The 20,101-nt window shown below is 39.5% G+C and overlaps 1 protein-coding gene across 8 annotated transcripts in view; it reads left to right on the top strand.

Moving 5' to 3' along the window:
- CIT (citron rho-interacting serine/threonine kinase) overlaps positions 1–20,101 on the top strand; it is a 68,999-nt gene that overhangs the window by 9,767 nt on the left and 39,131 nt on the right. For 4 of the 8 annotated variants that reach the window (XM_048322976.1, XM_048322974.1, XM_048322970.1 and 1 more), the window contains exons 9-15: positions 5,596–5,776; positions 12,845–12,950; positions 13,822–13,965; positions 15,302–15,421; positions 18,830–19,000; positions 19,258–19,317; positions 19,870–19,923. In XM_048322976.1, coding sequence (XP_048178933.1) covers positions 5,596–5,776; positions 12,845–12,950; positions 13,822–13,965; positions 15,302–15,421; positions 18,830–19,000; positions 19,258–19,317; positions 19,870–19,923 — 836 coding nt within the window. The remainder of the gene's footprint in view (positions 1–5,595; positions 5,777–12,844; positions 12,951–13,821; positions 13,966–15,301; positions 15,422–18,829; positions 19,001–19,257; positions 19,318–19,869; positions 19,924–20,101) is intronic. The other 4 variants (XM_048322975.1, XM_048322973.1, XM_048322972.1 and 1 more) reach the window with 2 other exon arrangements.

The raw sequence follows: 20,101 nt of genomic DNA, 5'->3' as shown, positions 1-20,101 counted from the left end.
GTCTAGCATAAAGAGCCTTTCATTTTAAGAATTGCTTTGTAACTATAGTCCAAGAGGTCTTGAAAATGGAATGGCATATTTGAACTTGTACATGGAAATTATATGTATGAAAAAACATATGAATTAATGTCTTGTGCAAGCAGAAGAACTTGAGAAGATACTAAAGACTGATTTTTAAACTGTTTTCTGCTATTAAACAGGCAGGACCCAAATCTCATTATTCATAAGTGCGAGACACTTGTCCTTATGAACACCACGTTGTCATTCAGTATGTTAACAGTTACACATTGTGGTGTTTCATTTAAATTCTTGTCTTCAGAAGAATGTGTTGACTTGTTTTTTGAAGTGGAGATCACTTGTATTGCAGGTTGGAAATCACTTTTATTAATAGAAATGTATGTGTTGGATGATTGTCTTGACAAAACAGTAAAGGTGTTAAGATAATATTGTGGAGGTAGCTTAGAACTAGCACAGTGCCTTTTTTATAAGTGGTCTTAACAAAAATATCCTTAAATTTGTCAAGAATGAGACCACTCTTGATGTTAATTAAAAATTAACATCTGTTTTATTAAAAGAATAATTTAAAAAAATTAATTAAAGTTAAAATAATCCAGTCTGGGAAAAATCCACAAATAAAAATCCTAAAACCTGGGTCCGCAGCGATTAGAGACCTTTAGGCCTAACCGGCACAAGGCCCCAGTACAGGAAGCCTGCTATGCTGGGCTAACTTTGGCTAGTCCAAAGTTAGATAGTTAAAATGGTCTCTCCAGGAGATAGAGGCCTGAGTCGCCAGCATTGAGCTTCCCCCGCACCTAACCTGAGGCAAATACGAGCTCCCGGCCTGTGCTCTGAATTTTATAATGTCCATGCTCCACCCAGGTCCGCCCACAATCCAGCCCCCATGGTCTAGTGCGATTGGTGGAGTCTTGAAGTGAGGTCATTTGATCTAGCCAATGGGATAGCTTCTTGTCCAGGGTGCTTGAAAGGCGGGAAAATGTCCTCATTGACGTTCATATTGCCAAGGAGCTGAGCTGCAGGTTAAGGACAGGAGACTAAAAATAGCCCTTGACAGTTAGAAAGTCTGCTCTTGGAGCTGGGCTTAGGAGCTTGTAGAATTTAAGGACAACTAATAAAAGCATTGAACTGCACTACAAACACTTCAAAGAACTTTTAAAACAGAACAATCAACAGTCATTTTAAGGAACTTTTAAAACTGAACCATAAACACTTTAAGAATCTTTTTCAAACATACTAATTGACTTGGATAACTTGGGTATGTGCAGGAAACGACATTTGGAAGTTTAAGGCTTAAGGAAGGGATTAAATTTGGGAATATTTTATCAACAGGGATTTTTAACTAGAAACTGTGTGATTAAGTGGTTCTGAGAATTAACTTTATCTCTTTAACTAGTTTGATGGGCATTTTAAATATGTAAAGGCTAATCTGGCAATTAAAACACTTAATATGCAAAATGCAAAACTGGGGCATATAACATCTTATCATGCAAAATCAGGGCACTTAACATGCAAAGGCCAATTTGGTGGATTTCATATATAACAAATTTCATCACTGGGATTGTCTGTTTTTCACACTTTCTCAAATAGGTCTGTTAGAGCCTGAGGAAGAGTAATGCCTAACCTATTTTAAAAGGCTGCTTTTCCTCAGAAAGCATTTATAGATCACCTTGTAGATCAAGAACAGACACATTTTTATCCTTAAGAAATGTTCTGTATTGCCTTTAAGCTTCCTATTTCAGTTGAGTCTTTCAGTGTCCTAGGGGAAATGCAATCTCTCTCTTCTGAATTTGCATGAAAATATTTTGAAAGAATGGAAAGACCTGGTTAAGGCAATGTTCCAGTCATAAATACACACACTAATGTAGAGTTTTGAAAAAGGGCTTTTTTCCATAAGACACATTTTATCTAATCTTAATGATAAGCTGATTAAAGTACTAGAGTGTGTGTGGTGGTTTTGGATTTTTTTTCTTTTTCCTTTTTTCTTTTTCTTTTTTTTTTTTCCCCCTTAAACTTAGCAACCTACAACACCTCCTTTTCCTCTGAAAGTCATAATTTGGAACAGATGGAAGAGGGTTATATCTTTCCACAAGTGGGGAGGTATCTAGGCAAGGAATTGGCTTTTTTAAAACATGCAGTTCTCTACAGGATACTTTAAATGGTAAACAGAACATGTACATTCATTGTAACATATTGGAGACAAAAGGAGGTCTTTGTACCCAACCAGTTTCTGTGAGAAGAAGCATTGGGTTTACTGTCTTTCTGAGTAATACTTTTGCCTCCCTTCTGGGTAAGCCTGAGAAAAGTGCAAATTTGTCACCTTGTCAGATGTGATGGCATGGTGTTCACATTTATTTCTCAGAGGCTTATCTTGACCTCTGCTAAAGGATCCTTCCCTTTAAAGAAGCAACTGATAAGCACATCAGTGTATTTGCATTCACCAGTCTTCATCTTGTTTTGAAAATACTATGGTTGTGTGACAGCTTTCTGATTTTAAGCAAGAAATAATAACTTGAGATTATGCCATCATGTGACCTACAGTTGAAAACAAAATGGCTTGTCTGTTTTAGCTTGATTTTACAAGACTACTCTGTTTATTCTGTAGGTATTTTTGACATCAGAGAAAGGACTCCTTAGTCTGAGGAATATAAGTCTATGAAGAAGCTACCAAATAATTAAGAACATCAGACAGAGTGGATCTAGCTTTTTTTTTTTTTAAATTATTATTCCCTCTTAATCCTAAGTGATTTTTTTTTTCTCCAAGGTGCTGAAATGCCTTCAGAACTTCTGCTTCTCATTTTCAGCCACTGTTGACAAGTTCAGAACTACTTAACATCTAGAGGTGTTTTTGTTGAATGACTGTTCTAAGTTTTCTCTTCAGTTGCTACTATTTCTTGATAGAAATATTGTAACAAAGTTATACTGTAGAGTTGCAGAGATTTTGGACTGTTAGTCATGGATTTCAGTGAATGCAAAATAGAGGGCAAAGGATTTTTCATTATTTTTAATCTAGGATTTACAATTTCTGTTCTCATATTTTATTAAACATACAGAGGAAGCTGTAGTGTAAAACATCGGGCTCTTTAAACTAGTTTCCCACCAGCCCCAAAGGTTTGCTCTGCCTCACATTCAGTTTTATCTTTGTGCATCCATTGTTCCCCCACTGAGTGCTTTTTCATCTTTTTATGTGCATGCATAGTTAAATTATATTTTCTTTTATGCATGTGGTTTGTGTAGGAATTCTTATTGTTGGTAAGAGGAACAACTTTCTTTTTAATTGCAAGGGCTTGAAGATGACTCTTAAGATCTTATTTGCTAATTTCTGGGGGGAAGTAAGGCTTTAGATCTCTCTTTCAGAGATGAAGTTATCTGTCAGGCTCTGGGGAGTACAGAACAGGGTACTTATACAGTTATAAAAAGGCAGTAGGTTGGTTTTTGCTACCTCTTTAAAATCATTCCAGACTTTTGCAGATGAAGTGAAGAGTTTGCTGTTTTCTCTATTACTTTACCTCATAGACAGTATCTGCCTTCAAAAACAGTGTTAAAAATCCCACAGCAACCCCTTCCTGTAAGAGGAAGTGCAGAGTTTTTTCAGCAAAGGTTCTGAAACTAAAAAATACTAATCCTGAACTAATCCTCCTCTGCTGTGAATTAACTTCAACTTTGGGCTTATATTTGCATGACAGATGATATGCTTACAAATTGTTTTCTGTTACTTCTCTGTTTTTAATCATTAAGAGTATATGCAAGAGTAGCTGGATGTTATCCTGACACTAAGTGATTTTTAAAAAGAAGTACATATCCCAATCAACAATCTATATTTCAAAATTATGTTTATGGTACATAAATATCAGCATTATATTATATATTTTTATTATAAGCAATAAAATAGAAGAAAATAATAAATTCGTGATACTGACATAAATTTAAAATGTTCTGGAGCTGGTAAGTTGCAGCAGGCTGAAACTGCTTACTACAGAATCTATTTAATTTGTATATATTCCCCATTTATCTCATTCTAATGTACTTGAAACTACTGTACATGAGCAGCATCTGCTTCGTGGAATTTCTTCTCACTTCCCTGCTTGGGAGCAGCATCAGGATGGCTCTTCAGGGAGCTGCTACCAAAGCCTGTGCACGTAGTTGGGATTTGGCAGTTTATCCAGACAGATTCTTTATGTTTTTGGCTGTTAATCCTGGTCTGGTGGGTAGCTCCAGCGAGGGAATGGAGAGTTAAAGGCGGGCAGTGGAAGGCTTTGGCAGCCTAGAGGGAGCCAGCGCCTCCAGCCGTGACTCGCTGTGCCTCTGCCGCTCACAGGCAGCAGCGTCTGTCACGCCACAGGCAGGTAGGGTTAAACCCGGCATGCGGGGACTCGGGAGCAGGGAGCCTGCACTGCAGGGGTTGGAATGTTTGTTCCTGGTCCTTCAATCCTCATCAGCCCTTCGGCTGCAGGGGATCCATACTGGATCCATGGTAACGGTTTTAGCACACTCCACTTCCATCAGCTGGTAACAATGGGCTGTTCCAGCTACTGGCTGAGGAGGCTATCTCCTTTGCTAATCTGAGAGTTGCAGTGAGTGGGGACCCAGTGATGAAATAAATTAATAGGTGTTAGGAAACGAGATTTAATGAGGTAGGAATTGCACAGTAGGGCTTCTGCATTCATTCCTTTCCCACACGTAGCCAAGCCAGCAGGTAGTTCGGGTGCTGCACATCACCAAGAAGAACTTGTCCTTTTGTTCCTTTGGTTAATTAAACTGAAGCAAGCACGAGAAAATCACCTGAAATTAAAAAAACGCTTAGCAAGTTAAGTGGTACCAATTTAGAAATTATAGTAAGAAATTCATTGTAATTCCTTCCATTTACACCTGTCTTCAGAGCTGATTGTATCAGAGCCAGACTGCAGTGGTGTCCCGGCAAGAGTTCCAGATCTTAAGCAAGCTCTTTTAGAGAAATAAAATCAATCTTCTTTTCCTAAAGAAAAGCTCACTGAAGTGAGCTTTTAGTGTCTATAGTTTATTAGAACCTTCTAGGAGAAAGACCAGTTTGCTGTTGATTAGAAACCCATGCTGGGAAGATTCTTGTTAGTGTTAAAGGGTAAGACATATCCCTTAGCTGACTAGCACAGGATCAGGCTTCTTTCTCAGGTAGTGTCACTGATTGGACAGGTTGGAGACATTTTCCTTTTCAAGATTAATCAGAATCGACAGACTTCTGGCTATATTACAGTAATGATTTTCTTAGCCTGGTGCTTTGATTTTATTATTTTTTGTTAAAACCCCAACATCTTAACCTGAAAGAAAAACAAACCCCAAATCCCAGAATCTCCAATGTCCAAGCTAAATCCCAGTTTGATCAGTGTGGGAGATGCTGTGCCTGCAGAGTGGTAGCCATGTTGGCAGCTTAGGGGTTAATCTCTTGTTGCTGTAATACGCTTTGAGAGCAGCAGCTCAGTCTGCTTGTGTTAGCAAGATTAAAAGCAGAAGCTGCAGTGCCATTGCAAGCACTGAATGAGTGGGACTGTTGCAGAGTGAACTGTAGCTGAATTTTGTCCTTTTTTCTTGCTTTTTTTCCACCAGCTCCTCCCCCCTTCATTCCTACTCTCAAGTCTGATGATGACACCTCAAATTTTGATGAACCAGAGAAGAATTCGTGGGGTTTATCCTCTATGCGCCAGTTGAACCCAGCAGGATTCTCGGGGGAAGATTTGCCGTTTGTGGGGTTTTCATTCATCAAGGATTTGGGGATACTCAGATCAGAGTAAGTAGGAATTATTGCTTAGGTGGATAGGACCCCTGGAAAAATGGGAAGGTTTGTTACAGAGAGGATGGAGTGTGTGAGGAAAAGCTGTTTTAACTGACCTGTACTCTGCTGTAGGGAAGCTGCCAGATTCAGGCTTTATCTGTTGCTGGTGTGTCTTGTGCATGTCCTACTGTTCTCTGATTGTTTCTGGGATGGGGGGGGGGGGGGAAATGGGATGGAAAGATTAATTCTAAACCAGTTATTATTAAAATTGTAGTTCAAATAGTTTGAATTAGTTGTTGCTGTTAAGCAGGGAGCAGTAGGTGATTGCATTTCTGGTACTGCAGATCCCTGCAAGGAGGAGAATACTGAGGAGTTCAGAGATGGAAAAAGGGGATGGTGTTATTTTACTGGATCAGAGAGTGGGCACCAAGTGCTGGGAATGTGTAAGACTGAATCAGTGATCCATAGAAAAGGAGCTCCACTAACCTGGGAATGTGCAGTGATGGGTCAGTGAGTAAGGGAAGGAGCTGCATGGCAGCTGGCTCTGTGCTGCTGGGTCAAGTTAAATAGGAGGACTGGACATTGCTGTGTTGTGTGTTAGGAGACTGGAGATTCAGATGAAATACGCAGAGGCTGTGTGCGTGGAGGGATGTAAAGACCTCAGAGAAACATGTTTTCTTCCCATTGAAAACCAATTTCTGAGAGGATGGAGTCAGAGAAAAAGAAGACTATAAGTAGTGTGATATAAACCATTTGATGTGGTGGGTGGCTGGTTTCTGATGACAGAGCTATTGAAAAAGTATTAGTGCAGAGTGTTAAGTTGGGAAGTCCTTAGCTCAGGATCAGGAGGCCTCTCAGGAACGCAGTGGCTTTGGCTGGGTTAGTGACTCAATGCACTGTGTTTTCATGTCAACCCTCATTCCCTGCTGCCGGTTTGCTCCTTTCAGGGACTTCGTTGCCAATCTGTCTTAATTGTGTTTCATTTTGTGTCATATTGGTTGTGATAGTTGCTCTGCAGTAAGCTTGTCACTGAATTTGGTAATACTGTTGACATCTTTGATCTTGCTCACACGATGAATCAAGGTTATATGATGGTTATGCCAGAAATAAAAAGGGAATCTTTGGCTGTCCCTCCTCAGTAGAGTTGCTTTTATGGCAAAAGAGGAAGGAAGGGAGAGGATGTAAAACCCCAGAAAGTGTTTTTTTGGTGAAATGATCTAATATTGTCAGCAGGATGGAATATTAGATCTGTAGATACCTGGGGTTAAAATCTGTCTTAATTTAGGAGTGAGATAACTTAGGCTATTATCTTTTCTGCCTGGGGAACTGCAATCTGTGTACAAGGGCTATGTGGCCGTTCAGGTAACAGTCAGAAAAGCCTCAACAATGACCATATATGTGTGGTAAAAACATATATGTAATTGGGCCCAGGACTAGAACTGAAGAGGAGAATGGGATAAAGTCTCAGAATAGTGGTGTAACTGTGCTGGAGGCTGAGAGAGCTGTAGCAGATGGACTGAGGTGCTTTCTCTGTGGAGCTGGTACTGAAAATGCGTATGGAAGTTATATTTGAATTTTGGGAATAGATGAGAAGAGGTATAGCAAATGAATATAGATATTAATGTCCTCTGCAGAAATTTTGACTGAAGTAAAATTTCTGTTTGGTGTGGCCTGTGTTTTCTTAAACTGGAACAGAAAGGCATCATATGTTTAATTTTCTCCCAAATAATTTTAATGTGAGTAGATCTTAATGGTTTCCTGAATGAGATCTTGATAAATGCACTTCGCTAATTTTAGCAGTAAATACTTGCATTTTGTTCTAAGAAGGTGATTTAAATATGGCAAAGTGCTTATGCAGGTTTTAAAACACCTGTATTTAAATAATGCAGTGATTAGTTTATTTTCAATACCACTGCAAATGGGTCACAAAGATAACTTCTTATTTACAAAATATTGTCTGGCGTATGTTTTACTTGGGGAAATATAGTACTGTTTCTGTCCATGCTACCTTGAAAATCAAATTCTTAGATGAAGAACAGTAAAGCGTGGAGGGGACTTAACTGTTATGAATCTTGGGATGCCTTCTCTGGAAGGTCCTAAGTCATGAAGTTTATCAGTCCAGAATTTTTTAAAAAAATCTTTCCTGTGAAAGTCTAACCTTATGGTTGCTAAGTGATGCAGATCTGTTTTCCTGTCTGCAGCATGAACCCTCTAGTGCTGCTCACAGTAAGGCCAGGCAACTGCAGAGTGCCAGTGACAAGGTCCTTGAAACTTTCAGCACTTTTAATCTGGGGGCTGTCAAACTATGAAGGTGAGGGTTATGCTCTTGCCCTTGTCCACTGGACAATAAGAAGCTATGGCTGAGCTGGGAGTTTCAAATACTTCAGAGAAAAGGCAGCTAAAAAAAAAAGACAGAAGAAGGATAAGAGAATTTCTCTTTTCCACTCTCCCAGTGACTTAGGGCTAGAAGGGTTTGCCTAAGTCACTTAGACCTGTTGCCAGAAATTATATAGTTGGTGTGGAGTTTAGAAGGGTCCATTGAATTACAATGCTCTGCGACCCCCTACCATGAGATGTGGGAAGAATTTGTGACCCTCTAACAAATGTGAGAGTTAACAAAAATGCAAAAGGCACAACAATAATGTGTCATAGGAAGCAATCAGGAGAAATCAAGGGCATTGCTTAAGTCATGGGTTCCTGTACTAGCAAAGCATTTAAGTAAATCTGCTCTTTGGAGAGCTAGGCTGAGGCTGCAGAGAAGGACCAGCTAACTCCTTCTCCCATCATGACCCCTGAATTCTGGATGTGGGGGAAAAAAGCCCGTCTGATTGCAAATCTGGCTGCTGGTTTGGCTGCAAGCGTGTGACTGTGACAAGATAAGAGGCAACCAAGAGTTTAATTCCATTAAAAGCCAGCCCCACCTTACTTCCTATCCCTAACCATGGCTGATCTCCAGTGCTTAGAACAAGTGACAGAAACCCTTAGCTGCCAAAAATGTGCATCAAGTGGTGGAAGAAAATCGTTCTTGTCCTTTGCAGGTGATTAGCAGAAGCCTGAAGGCATAAGATAAATATGCTATAAATCCAGGGCTAACCAAGTATACCAAACTGCCTAATAAAAATAAATACCAAATAAAACATATCAAAATACCTAATAAAAAATAAATGCCTAATTAAAAAATAGTTTATTCCATAAATTTTTGCCTGCCTATGTCCTCCCTGTAAGGTCCTAAGAAGTGGTATTCCTCAGGATTTCTGGGGTTTTGTTTTCTGTGGGTTTTTTTGGGTTATTGGGGTTTTTTTAAAAAAGTAAATTAAAATTAAATTAAATTAAAATTAAAATTTTTTAAAAATTAAATTAAAATTTTAAAAATTGATATGGATTCATGACTGTCATTATAAAATACTGAGAGTTAAAATGGGCCATTCCTCCAAAAAGGACTACTGATTTCTTCCAACAGTTTTTTGGGTTCTGGTATGCTCTTTCACCAAAGGTAGATGAAAGAGGAAGCACAGGATGAGCATACCAAAAATATGCTTTGCTTCAGCGAGCTCTATTCACAGATTGATGGTATCACTGTTTGGTTTTGGTTGGGTTTTTTTAGGCCTGAGCAAGCATTTACGAGGGGGCGGAAGGTACAGATGAGTATAATGCTAAAAAGAATAGAGCATGAGGGATGGGGGATGATATTATCAGCATGTGGTGTGGGAGCCAGGATTAGGACAGATGGTGCCAATCGTTGTGAGAAGGAAGAAGCGCAGGTGAGTTGGGGGTTTAGGACAGTGTCAGAAAAGGACACAGGAAGTTACAAGGTGGGATGTGATGCACAAGGTACAAGTTTGATACCAAGAATCATCTTGGAGCTTTTCCTGTGCCAGTGCTTTCTTCTTCATCTCAGCCATGTTAGGACTGGAGGAGCTTTTACACAATCAGCACCATTTCTGTTCATTCTGCTGGTTGATGCTGCTGCTGATCTAGCTGTGAAATCACTAGTCAGCTCTAAGTTAGCTTGGCTTTTAGTCATGCAGGTGCTGCTTCTTTGCAAAGTAAATCGCCATAGCCAATGCTATCACATCTTGTTACTCTAGACTTGACTTTGGGGTTTTTTTAATCTTTCATTGCAATGTTCTTGTTGATGGAGCTGGTTACCTTTTGTTAATCTTTTTTTTCACACTTGAGAGGAAACAGCAGAAACTGCTCTGTTGTGCTAAGAGAACTGATTCAGGTATAGCAGTTAATTGAATGAAATACTCTGAGATGGTCCCAGCCTGAATGATAGCTTTGCATCATGGCTTTTGATGTTGGCTTGTATGTGTTTAATTTCTGCAATGATGCTGACTGAGGAAGAATGTAAGTGCCCCAGAAATGTGGGTATTTTCCACCTTGTCATGCTGTGTTGAGAGCTTCTATCACCATTACAAGGCTTATTAGATTAGCCAGTATTCCATTTTTCTTGATTTCCTCTGTCTGCCCCTTTCTGATACTTTGAAGGTTGTATGGATGTCCAGGAAGTTGTTCTAATACAATTTGTACACAGGAAAGAATTACTGGGAAAGCCTGTCTCCTAAAAACTGTGTGTCCAGTGCTAACTGAGATCAGCTTCCCTTGGGGATAAGATACACTGTTTCCATGGCAGGAAAATCATCACGTCACCAGGACATGTATTTTTAAGGAATTTCTTCCTCACTTTGGACAGACTGTAGTTCTATCTGTAGCCTTCTCTCCCCTTATAAAGCCAACACCAACCCTGAGTAGCAGCTCTCTCTGCAGTCACCTCATGAAATCCAAACTTGCTCAGTCTCCTGTGCCCTGTCCCACCCCACCCCACCCCACCCCCCCCCACTCCACCCCACCCCCCCTCACCCCACCTGGCTGAACCACCTGTCTTTTGCATAGCTCTTCATCTCCTTCCCTCAATCCCTCCTGTTCCTGTCAGGCTTGAAGTGCCTGGGGATGCTTTCAGCTGACTTACCAGGAGAAATTTTTGAAATGCAAAATGGTGCCTGTAATATTAGGCTCTGATTCTTTTAATAGGAAATAAAACCAATAAGCAAAAATAATGAATAGAATTAGCTCCTCTGGGGAGGTGGAATAGAAGACAGAAATAAAACCAGGTCTGTGAGAACTGGCTAGAGTTTTCTTAGGTAATGCCTCAGATCTGAAAAGAATGGAAGTAAAAAGGTTAAGTAGTGGAAGTAAATGGTTAAGGTTAAGGTTGAAACTATAATTTAAATGAAGATTGCTTAAGCCAATACAGTTCAGACCTGTAAAACTAAATTTTTATTTTAAGAAGATTTTCAGACTTGTCTCAGTACATATTTGCAGCTATTTACATATATTTGATTAACATTTGAAAGCAGATTCTTTAGTGTCTTTTTTAGTTAATGTGAGCTTTAATTTGTATTTTTAGACTGCTTTTCTCAACTATTCATTTTTAGCCTTGTTTGTACACCCAGCTGTTACGGGATTTAATATGCATCTTTCTCAGATGGTTGCTTTTTCTCTGTAGGAGTATAGACACACTTTATAAATTGATTTTTAAATATGGTAATTCGACGGATCGGATTGATTGGACCAGGGCTAAAAGAATGCTGTATAAAAGCATTAATTTTAAACATTTTTTTCTAATTAAGGCCTGATCATATCTGTATCATTGCCATGCAGGACTCTTTCTTCTAAGTTTTTCCGTATCAGATTTCTGAAGAGATGTATTAATATATGACCTTTCAAGGCAGCATTGGTGGATTTTGCTGTGTTTGTTTGCCAGTATTAAAACCGTGTTTCCTAACCACTGCTCAAGGTGGTGGTGCTGAAGATCTGTTTGATGCAGAATTGTTGCTGCATTTTTGTAAAAATCCATGTATATCCTTCTGTGCCTTTGCTGCATATCCAGTTGGATTAAGGAGTAGATTCTTCTCAGAAAATGGTGGTGATGGAATGAAACTTTCCTTGGTGTTGAGAGGAGCCTGTGCTGCTGTGTGTGGGTGTCTGGCTCTATGCAGAGAGCTGCTCAAAGCTCCTTTCCCTCTGTGGAGATAACTGGCTGCACACCAAACTGTGGCCAGGAGAAGCAGAAAGCAATGTGTGGGCAGCCTGTGTCATCTTTTATTAGTGCCTTCATTGTAATGCTGCATTTTCATCTATCAGTTAACACTGCTTCCATCATTAACTGCTTGAGTCTCTAGTCTGAATCATTTTATGTGAGGAGAATGTGACTTTTTAAATTGTGTTTTGATGTGTGTACTTAATTTTTTGGTTGCAGGTTGCATATTTAAGACTGCAAAGCACTGAAAATATGATTCTAAACATCAGGTGGCTTCCTATCCTTTTCTAAAATAAATTTAAACTAACAGGAATGATAAATTTCTTAAATGCTGAGCCCCAATTACACAGAAAGCTTAAGTAAATATTTTCCCCAGGTTTCTGGAGTCAAATTGTTTTGAACAGTACAGTTGTGTTCAGGAAAAAAAATTACTTCTAAGTGGAACTCTGAAGTTCTGCAGTGTGACTGATCATATTGATATTGATTGGGTTTGTAGGGATCATATGAATTGGGTTAGGGAATTCTCAATTTTGATTCACAGAATGTAGCTAAGGATATTAAATTCTTCCTGTGGTGCAGATTATGACATGTTGAAGTTTTTAGGGCTTTTTTACTTTGATGATAATTCAACAACCTGTTTAAAAATGAAGTACCAAATAAAGAGCATTTCTCTGAAAATTTGTTATTTTTCTGAATGATTATGTTGACTTTATGCTTTGTTTTTGTTGCATCTATAAATCCATACAAATCCTGCAAAACTACTGCTGTGATTTATTGTTTTGCACTGTGACATAGCCACTGATGGAAAATATTAATACTGTAACTGGAAGTACACGTGGATTATTTAATATTGATGTACTGTCATTAGCTTTTATGGTACATTTGATCTGCAATGATGGCTGTTAGGCTGTGATTGCTGCACAATCACATTTCTTTTATCCTGGAATAAGTAAGTACCCAATGACTTTACAGAGGCTGCATAAATCAGATTTCTGTACATTTTGCCCATATTCATGTGCTGTTTGGCTTTGCTCTTTTAGATCTGCTTTTTCAAGCGTGGATTCCCCAGCCAAGGTCAGCTCCATGGAAAAGACACTTCTTCTCAAGAGCAAAGAACTCCAAGACGCCCAGGACAAGTGTCACAAGGTATTTATTTATGCGATTGGCCGCACCCATTGCTCCAGGAATCTGCAGCCACTGTATGTCCAGGGATCTGTCAGATGCTGCTGATCATCCAGACTCGTGGTGGGCAAAGTGCTTTTCCTTCAGAGAGGTGGCTTCCTGTCCAGTACAAAGGGAGATGAATGTAGGCCATGCTGTTGCTGTAGATACTTTTAACTTAACAAGAAGCGGCTCTGGATTTTAAACAGTGCTTTTCTCAGCGTGCCACAGACGACTGCTTTTTCCTGCAGGCCCTGCCTCTTCATCAGACACCCATTACAGCAGTACTGTTCTGAGGGTTCTTCCTCACTCATCAGCTCCTGCTTATGTAACTGTTGTCACGTCACTGCTTATGGTGAACGTCTTGTAACAGTTGCTGTGCTTCAATAAAGGGAACCTGGTGGAGTCTTTTAACACTTACTGCTTGTTTGAGACTTTTATGAGAGTTCCATTACTTTTCTCCCCGCTCTGTTCTGGATTTGACCATTTGCTCCTGACAAGGAGATGGGGGGAAGCCATCTTCTGGTCCAGCATGGATTTGGGATAAGGTTAAAGTGACCCATCTCTGCAAGTCAGGTGAAAAATGATTGTGTCTTCTTTGCTAACTGGGGTTCGAAGAATGACTGAATATGAACAAGCAGCTTGAATGAATGGGGTGACTTAGACTTACTACTTTGTCCTTAAGAAGAACTGTGCATTCCTGGAGCAGAGACAATGGTATTGGAATTTAAACAACATTTGGAGAAACATAGCTAGAAGTCTCTTGGAGACAAATTCCTTACAAAGAGAGCTCTGAAAGTAGCAGTTAACAAAGCTTTTGAAGCCCCCCTTTATAACCTCTTGATATTTATTGCAGATGGAGCAGGAAATGACGCGGTTGCACCGGAGAGTGTCAGAGGTGGAGGCTGTACTTAGCCAAAAGGAGGTGGAACTGAAAGCCTCTGAGACCCAGCGATCCCTTCTGGAGCAGGACCTGGCCACCTATATCACAGAATGCAGTGTGAGCCCTTACACCAGTCCTTTCAGCTCTGAAGGCCTGAAATCTGGTGGTCTTTGTCTTTCTCTTCCATCATGCTTTCAGTAGGGTACTTGATGGAGAGAAAATACTATGTGAGAGGCTATCTGTTGAATATGGAGCCCTGAAGTGTTTGCAAAAGCTTGCTTGGTAGTTTTATTCAAATGTTGTTTCATGGTCATGTGCTTAGATCATGCAGGAGTGACTACTGTCCTGGTCTTGCTGAAACTCTCTGTGATGTTTGTCGTACTGGCTGTGCTAGAACATGCCTGGGTTGTGCTTCTTGAAGGTTTTTTAGCCAGAAGAAAATGGGGCCTAATCAGTGCCTAGACAGAAATCTTCAAGAACAAATAGGATTAGGAAGCAGTGGTGTTGCCTCCATCTGTGGTGTTCTGAGTTCAGACTGATCCAGTTCCCCAGCACAGTGTCAGTCAGGGAGGATCGAGAACAGGTGCTATTTTTCAGGTAGAATATAAAAATGGTGCTGTAAAACCATGTCTTAAAAGATCGTTTTTCATGAGAGCTGAAATGTCTGCCCGGTTGTCCTGGCAAGATTCCAGTGAGGATATTTTCATTCATGCAGTCATTGATAGACTCTGTTTTTTCGGTTGGATATACAATTATGTTTCCTCTCTTGTACCAAGAACAAAAATGCAGCTAATACTCTGTTCCAGCGAATTGAAAACCATTTCTGATGTCTTGGTTTGTTGGGAAGCACATCTTAGAATGGGGCCAAGTGATTTTCCTATACTGAATGCTAGTAGGTAAAGAAATAAAATTCAGTTTGTGTCTTTCTGTTGATGAATAAAACTCAGTTAATAGGAGCACCACTCCACTGGTGACTCCAAATTTGGAGGTAAGGCATGTGGTGAGATACAGACTCAACTCTTGTCTTCCTTGTAGAAGTTTAACAATGATTAAAGCATTTGACTCACTTAACAGCAACAAGAAAAATGTAAGTAACATTAAGTTGAAGGATTGTATCTAGGTTGTGAATTAATAGTGCTGGATAAAATATAGATAAATGCTGTCAATAATGGATGCTTTTTGTGATCTGTGTTTGGTTTTTGTCTCTAAACCTGATGTGAGGAAGTGGAGATTTGAACTAAGATTTAAGTTGAGTAAAGTGTTTGTAAAATGGGCTGCTTCTGTTCAGAGAGGAGCAGCACTGGCCATGAATTTCATTAGGGTTCCATCACTGGTGCCTCCATTTTTTTGATGCCTCACTACAGCCAAGGAGGCATTTGTGTAACTGAAGATCTTCATAATACAACCATTTGAGAAACCAAAGCCTATGTATTGAACATTTTGCTTTCTGCAGAGCTTAAAGCGAAGCCTGGAGCAGGCACGGATGGAGGTGTCTCAGGAAGATGATAAGGCACTACAGCTACTTCATGATATCAGAGAGCAAAGCCGAAAACTGCAAGAGATCAAAGAACAGGTATTCCTGCTTCTTTGGGGAGCAGAGTGGCTGCCCACAAATAGGCATTCTTGGCATATTCTGGCTCTGGTGCCAGGATTATGTTTGGTGTTGATAGGCTATAATAACTCCCAAGCTGTGTGATTTCACAGGGGTTCCTTAATGATATAGGAAGAAACAAAATTCCACTTGTGTATTTTGCAAGTAAGCACAAACTCCAAACTTCATGCTTTTCTTTTCCTAGTCCTGGAAGTACTTTGTCTATAAAATCAGCTTAGGAGAAAGTTGCAATGCTTTAGTAACATGCTGCACTAGAAATGACCTATCCATTTTAAATGGTAAGGTATGGAAATTTCACAAGTTAATGAATCTTCACCTGGGAGAGAACTGAGCTAACCTGAATTTTGTGTTGTTGGGTTTTTTTTCCTTCTTTATCTTACCATTTAAAATGCTAAATAGTATTTCAAAATAGAATATGTGTTGCCTAACTGTTCTTTTCCTGATTTGATCTGTTTGCAAAATAGAAATTCACCATTTTCTTTTCCACCCAAAGAATGTTGAAAATTCATTAATTCACATAGTTGTTCATATGGGAAAAAAAGTCAACATTAAATGAAAACTTCGTGACAAATGTGGTCATTGCAAGAGAGAACCCATTCAGTTTTATGAATTAACAGCAACATACTGCTTTGAGAAAAAGAAATTTGCTATAGCATTCAAACAAATCTTCGTAATTTTCTGTTGGTTTTCATCTTCAAAGCACTTTACAAACATTAACTGACTCATTTCAAAGTCTCTGAGACAAGGAAGCCCAGAAACCTTGGTTGTAATTCTCCAGACATGAGTACCTCTTATGTAGAAAGTAATGAAATGCAAACCCAACCCTCTGGATGTAGCTGGCCTCCATAGACTTCCCCAGCATTCTTCTGGGTGATTGTTTTATGTAATACAAGGGATTTAAAACTCCCTGCTCTCTCTTCTGGTGTTTTGCTAGCAAAGTTGCTTTAAATACTGAAATGTGGAACATTTTTGATGGTTTTAAATATCCATAGATTCTTAGGCAGTATAGACAGAGGAAACATAATGCAAGTAATTTTTAATCAAATGCTTTGTCCCAGAATCTCTTGATTTGGCTTGTGAAGATTCACAGTGGCATAAAAAGGCTGCTTAGTTCAACAAATTAATCCTGCAGACTTTCATGTCTGTGATGACCTTCTGAGCTATCTGAAACACGTGTGCAAGAACATTGCAACCAAAAATGCTGAGAGATTTGTGCTGACTCATATAAGCAGGTGGATCTTGGCCATTAAAGACTTGGACCATGATTTTTAAGTCAGAGGGAACTGAGAGTTGTAAGAGTCCCTTAGAGTTTTGCTGTTGGAAACCTGAGGCTTGAGGGAGAATGAGTCAAATGAACAGCAAATCAGAATCTTCAAAACCCAATAATTAGGCATTTAATATTTTCAGAGCAAAGCTGTAGGGTCAACTTAACCTCAGGTATTTGAACAGAAGAGCCTGGTGGGTTTGTGGGGTTTTTTGTTTGCTTGGGGTGTGTGTTTGGTTTTTGTTTCGTTTCGTTTTGTTTTTTTGTTTTAAGAAAACCTGTGCTCTGGTCGTTACTTGATGAAGAACTGTACTAACAGACAAACTTGCAACAAATCAGAATCTGTATTTTTTGAAAGCCCCACTCATTTCTATGTAGGTCCCTGATGTGATTTTCTTCAGGTACATGCCCTGAACTTTGCTTGTCTAGTAATCTGCACTTAAATACCTCTTGTTATTTTAAAACTCCCACAGGTTTGTTCTGTGTTGCCTTGAGTGGTGTGGCCTGTTTCTCTGACCTGATCTTGAGACTTACTCAAAGATAGTCTTGCAAATGTGATGAAACAAGAAAACCTGAAATATTACTAATTATCTCCTTTCTTCTTTTCTCCCTCCCCATTCTCCTCCCTTCCCAAACACTCATTGTCACAGTGGCAACTATTATCATACCTGTAATTCTTTGGTCAAGTGTTCGCTGATGTAAAAGCCCAGTATTTTAGGAAGTCTGAAAAAATGATAATTTCTGAGCAGAACATTTATTCCTTCAAACAGTTCTGCCTTTTTTATTCACGAATGTATTTGTATGAAAAGAATATTTGAGTTAATACATGCTTAGTCATTATAAAAAAGCTCTAATTCTTTCCAGCAAGAAAATAAGATCATCCTTCCATAGGAGATGAACTGGAAAGAGTAGGTCCCTGTCTGGTTTACAAACTGGAGAACCAATTTTGGGATTACAAGCCAAAGAGCCATTCTTTGCTCCCTGTAAGGGACAGTAAAGCAATCTGCTAAAGGCTCAGCTTCTTTCAATATCTGCATAAGCTCTGCATGCTGGAGAATGAGGGGCTGATGTCAGGGTCAGTGCTCATGCAGTCACTTGTCAAACTGAAGGCAGCTGCCTGTCTGGAGGGAGCGATGACAAACCTGGTTCTGTCATGAGACAGTTACTCTTCTGAATAAGGGAGTAGTCAAGCATATTGGAAGATATTAAATTGGAAAGAAAGACTCCCCCACTGTCAGTCCTTCATAATCTTTGTTCCTAACTCTTGATGTGCACTTTTCTACTTGTTCTCAGCTTCGTAAAAAATACTTTGATTTTGGAGAGAGTAAATGCTAAACGTAATTAAATTATTTTCTTCCAGTGAAGATATGTGAAGCAATCTCTCAAGCTAGTCTCAGTTTGAGTTCCCAGTCTCATTGAGATAGTCAATTCGAATGTTCTTTTCTTCTCCCACCTTCCCCATCCAAATGCCCTGTGTTGTAGTGCATGGGGAATCTTTATTTCTGCCTGTATAGACAAATATCTTCTATAAGCAATGTGAGTTTTAGATAGTTTTTCTAAGATAATATTTGGTTTTAGATTGTCTCCCATACAGAGCAATGTGATCCTTTTTAACTCTGTCAAGAGAAAATAGCTGATGGCTGGAAGCCACAGTGTGCTACCCCTCTGCTTCTCCTTTCCTTTTACCCAAGCTGTGCAGATCTGTGGTAACTGTCATGCTATCAGCCTGAGAAAATAGATCTTGAGGGAGTATCTGGGCATTTTGTAGAGACATCAACTCAAAAGCACATTTCTGTTTCAGGAATTAGAAATGTAAGTAATTTTTATCATTTGTATGTAGATGTATGTATGTGCTCCTGCACTCTCAAAAACTCAATGTTTTGACTTTGAGGTTTTGAGTTGAAAATGGCAAGACTCAAACCAGAACACCATGGATGTTATTTTAGTTAGTTTTTACTGTTTTATTTTGTACTTTACCTTTCTTCTACTTGCTCTTAAATGCATCTCTTGCCTGCAGTCAGTATTCTGGAATCTGCTGCTCTAAGCATTTTCCTTGTTGTCTCTAAACTGTCATCCCTTCTCCTTCCCTTCCACCCCAACTACAGGAATACCAAGCTCAAGTAGAAGAAATGAGGCTGATGATGAATCAGCTGGAAGAGGATCTGATCTCAGCTCGCAGGCGCAGCGATCTCTACGAGTCGGAGTTGAGGGAGTCCCGCCTGGCAGCTGAGGAATTCAAACGAAAAGCTGCCGAGTGCCACAACAAACTGCAAAAGGTAGTTTAGGCTTCATGGGAGAGGGGGCTGAGGCTTGCTGGAATATCTTGTGCTGTTTGACACATGGGCACACGAGTTGTGGGTGTGCCCTTCAAAGATTAGTGTGGTTTGTACAACTAGTACGACAAGTTTTTCAGTTGTACACTCAAAATGATATGATTTATACTTTGTGTAACTGCTGCTGTTTAAATTGCGTGAGATGATGACTGGATAGAAGCCCAACTTTTCCTGAGATTTTCATGTATTTTCTATTTAAGTTACAGGTTAAAGATCAAGGAAAAAATGAAGCAGGAGAATTGTATTCCAAACTGGAAAAGGTATGTTACTTCAGTGTCCTAGAATTTGTTTCCTGGGTCTTTCATTTTATGCACAGAAACCAAGAATGTCTTTGGCTAGTCAGTGACATGCATAGCCTCACAGCCCCCACCCCCTTTCATTTTAGTTTAAGACATCTTGGTGTGATTTACTGTCCTTTCTGATTTGATATAAAGCTGTCTCTGGATAACCTGTTCTTAATTGATTGTTTTGAGAAGCCAGGCAAAGACAGGCTGTTATGTGTCATCTGAGTTTGGAGTCAGGTTTGGGATACATCAGGGTTTTATTTATTCAGAAAGAACAGCAAATGAAAATCAACAAGAATTCTGAGTGTTCTCACACTGAACAATCTACTTGATAACCAAAATATGAAATTGGCTGGGGGTGAGCAAAATGGGAATGGATTTGCCAAGGAGTGTTTTGGTGTGTTGGAATTATAGGGGGAAATGAAGATTTTTGGGAAGTGAATTAAAAGAAATATGGTATCATAAGCAAAGAGTATTTTCTCCTCTTTGGTTTTGACTCTTTCTCTCCATCTTTTTATCTAACTATAGATCAATACAGAGCAGCAGGCCAAAATCCAGGAGCTGCAGGAAAAGCTGACAAAGGTAATGACTGGATGGTGAAAGTGAGTTTTTCACAGGATTTCCAAGTGAGACCTTAAGGAAGAGGAGGGATGCATTTTGTTTTACCCTCAATAATAGAATTAGTCATAGCATGGGGGATGATAAGGAAAAGGGGGTGGGAACTGGTATCTGAAGTCACTGGTGCTCTCAATATGCTTTT

Source organism: Corvus hawaiiensis, chromosome 18 (assembly GCF_020740725.1).
Source record: "Corvus hawaiiensis isolate bCorHaw1 chromosome 18, bCorHaw1.pri.cur, whole genome shotgun sequence".
Classification (NCBI taxonomy): domain Eukaryota; kingdom Metazoa; phylum Chordata; class Aves; order Passeriformes; family Corvidae; genus Corvus; species Corvus hawaiiensis.
This window is presented reverse-complemented; position numbering and strand designations above follow the sequence as displayed.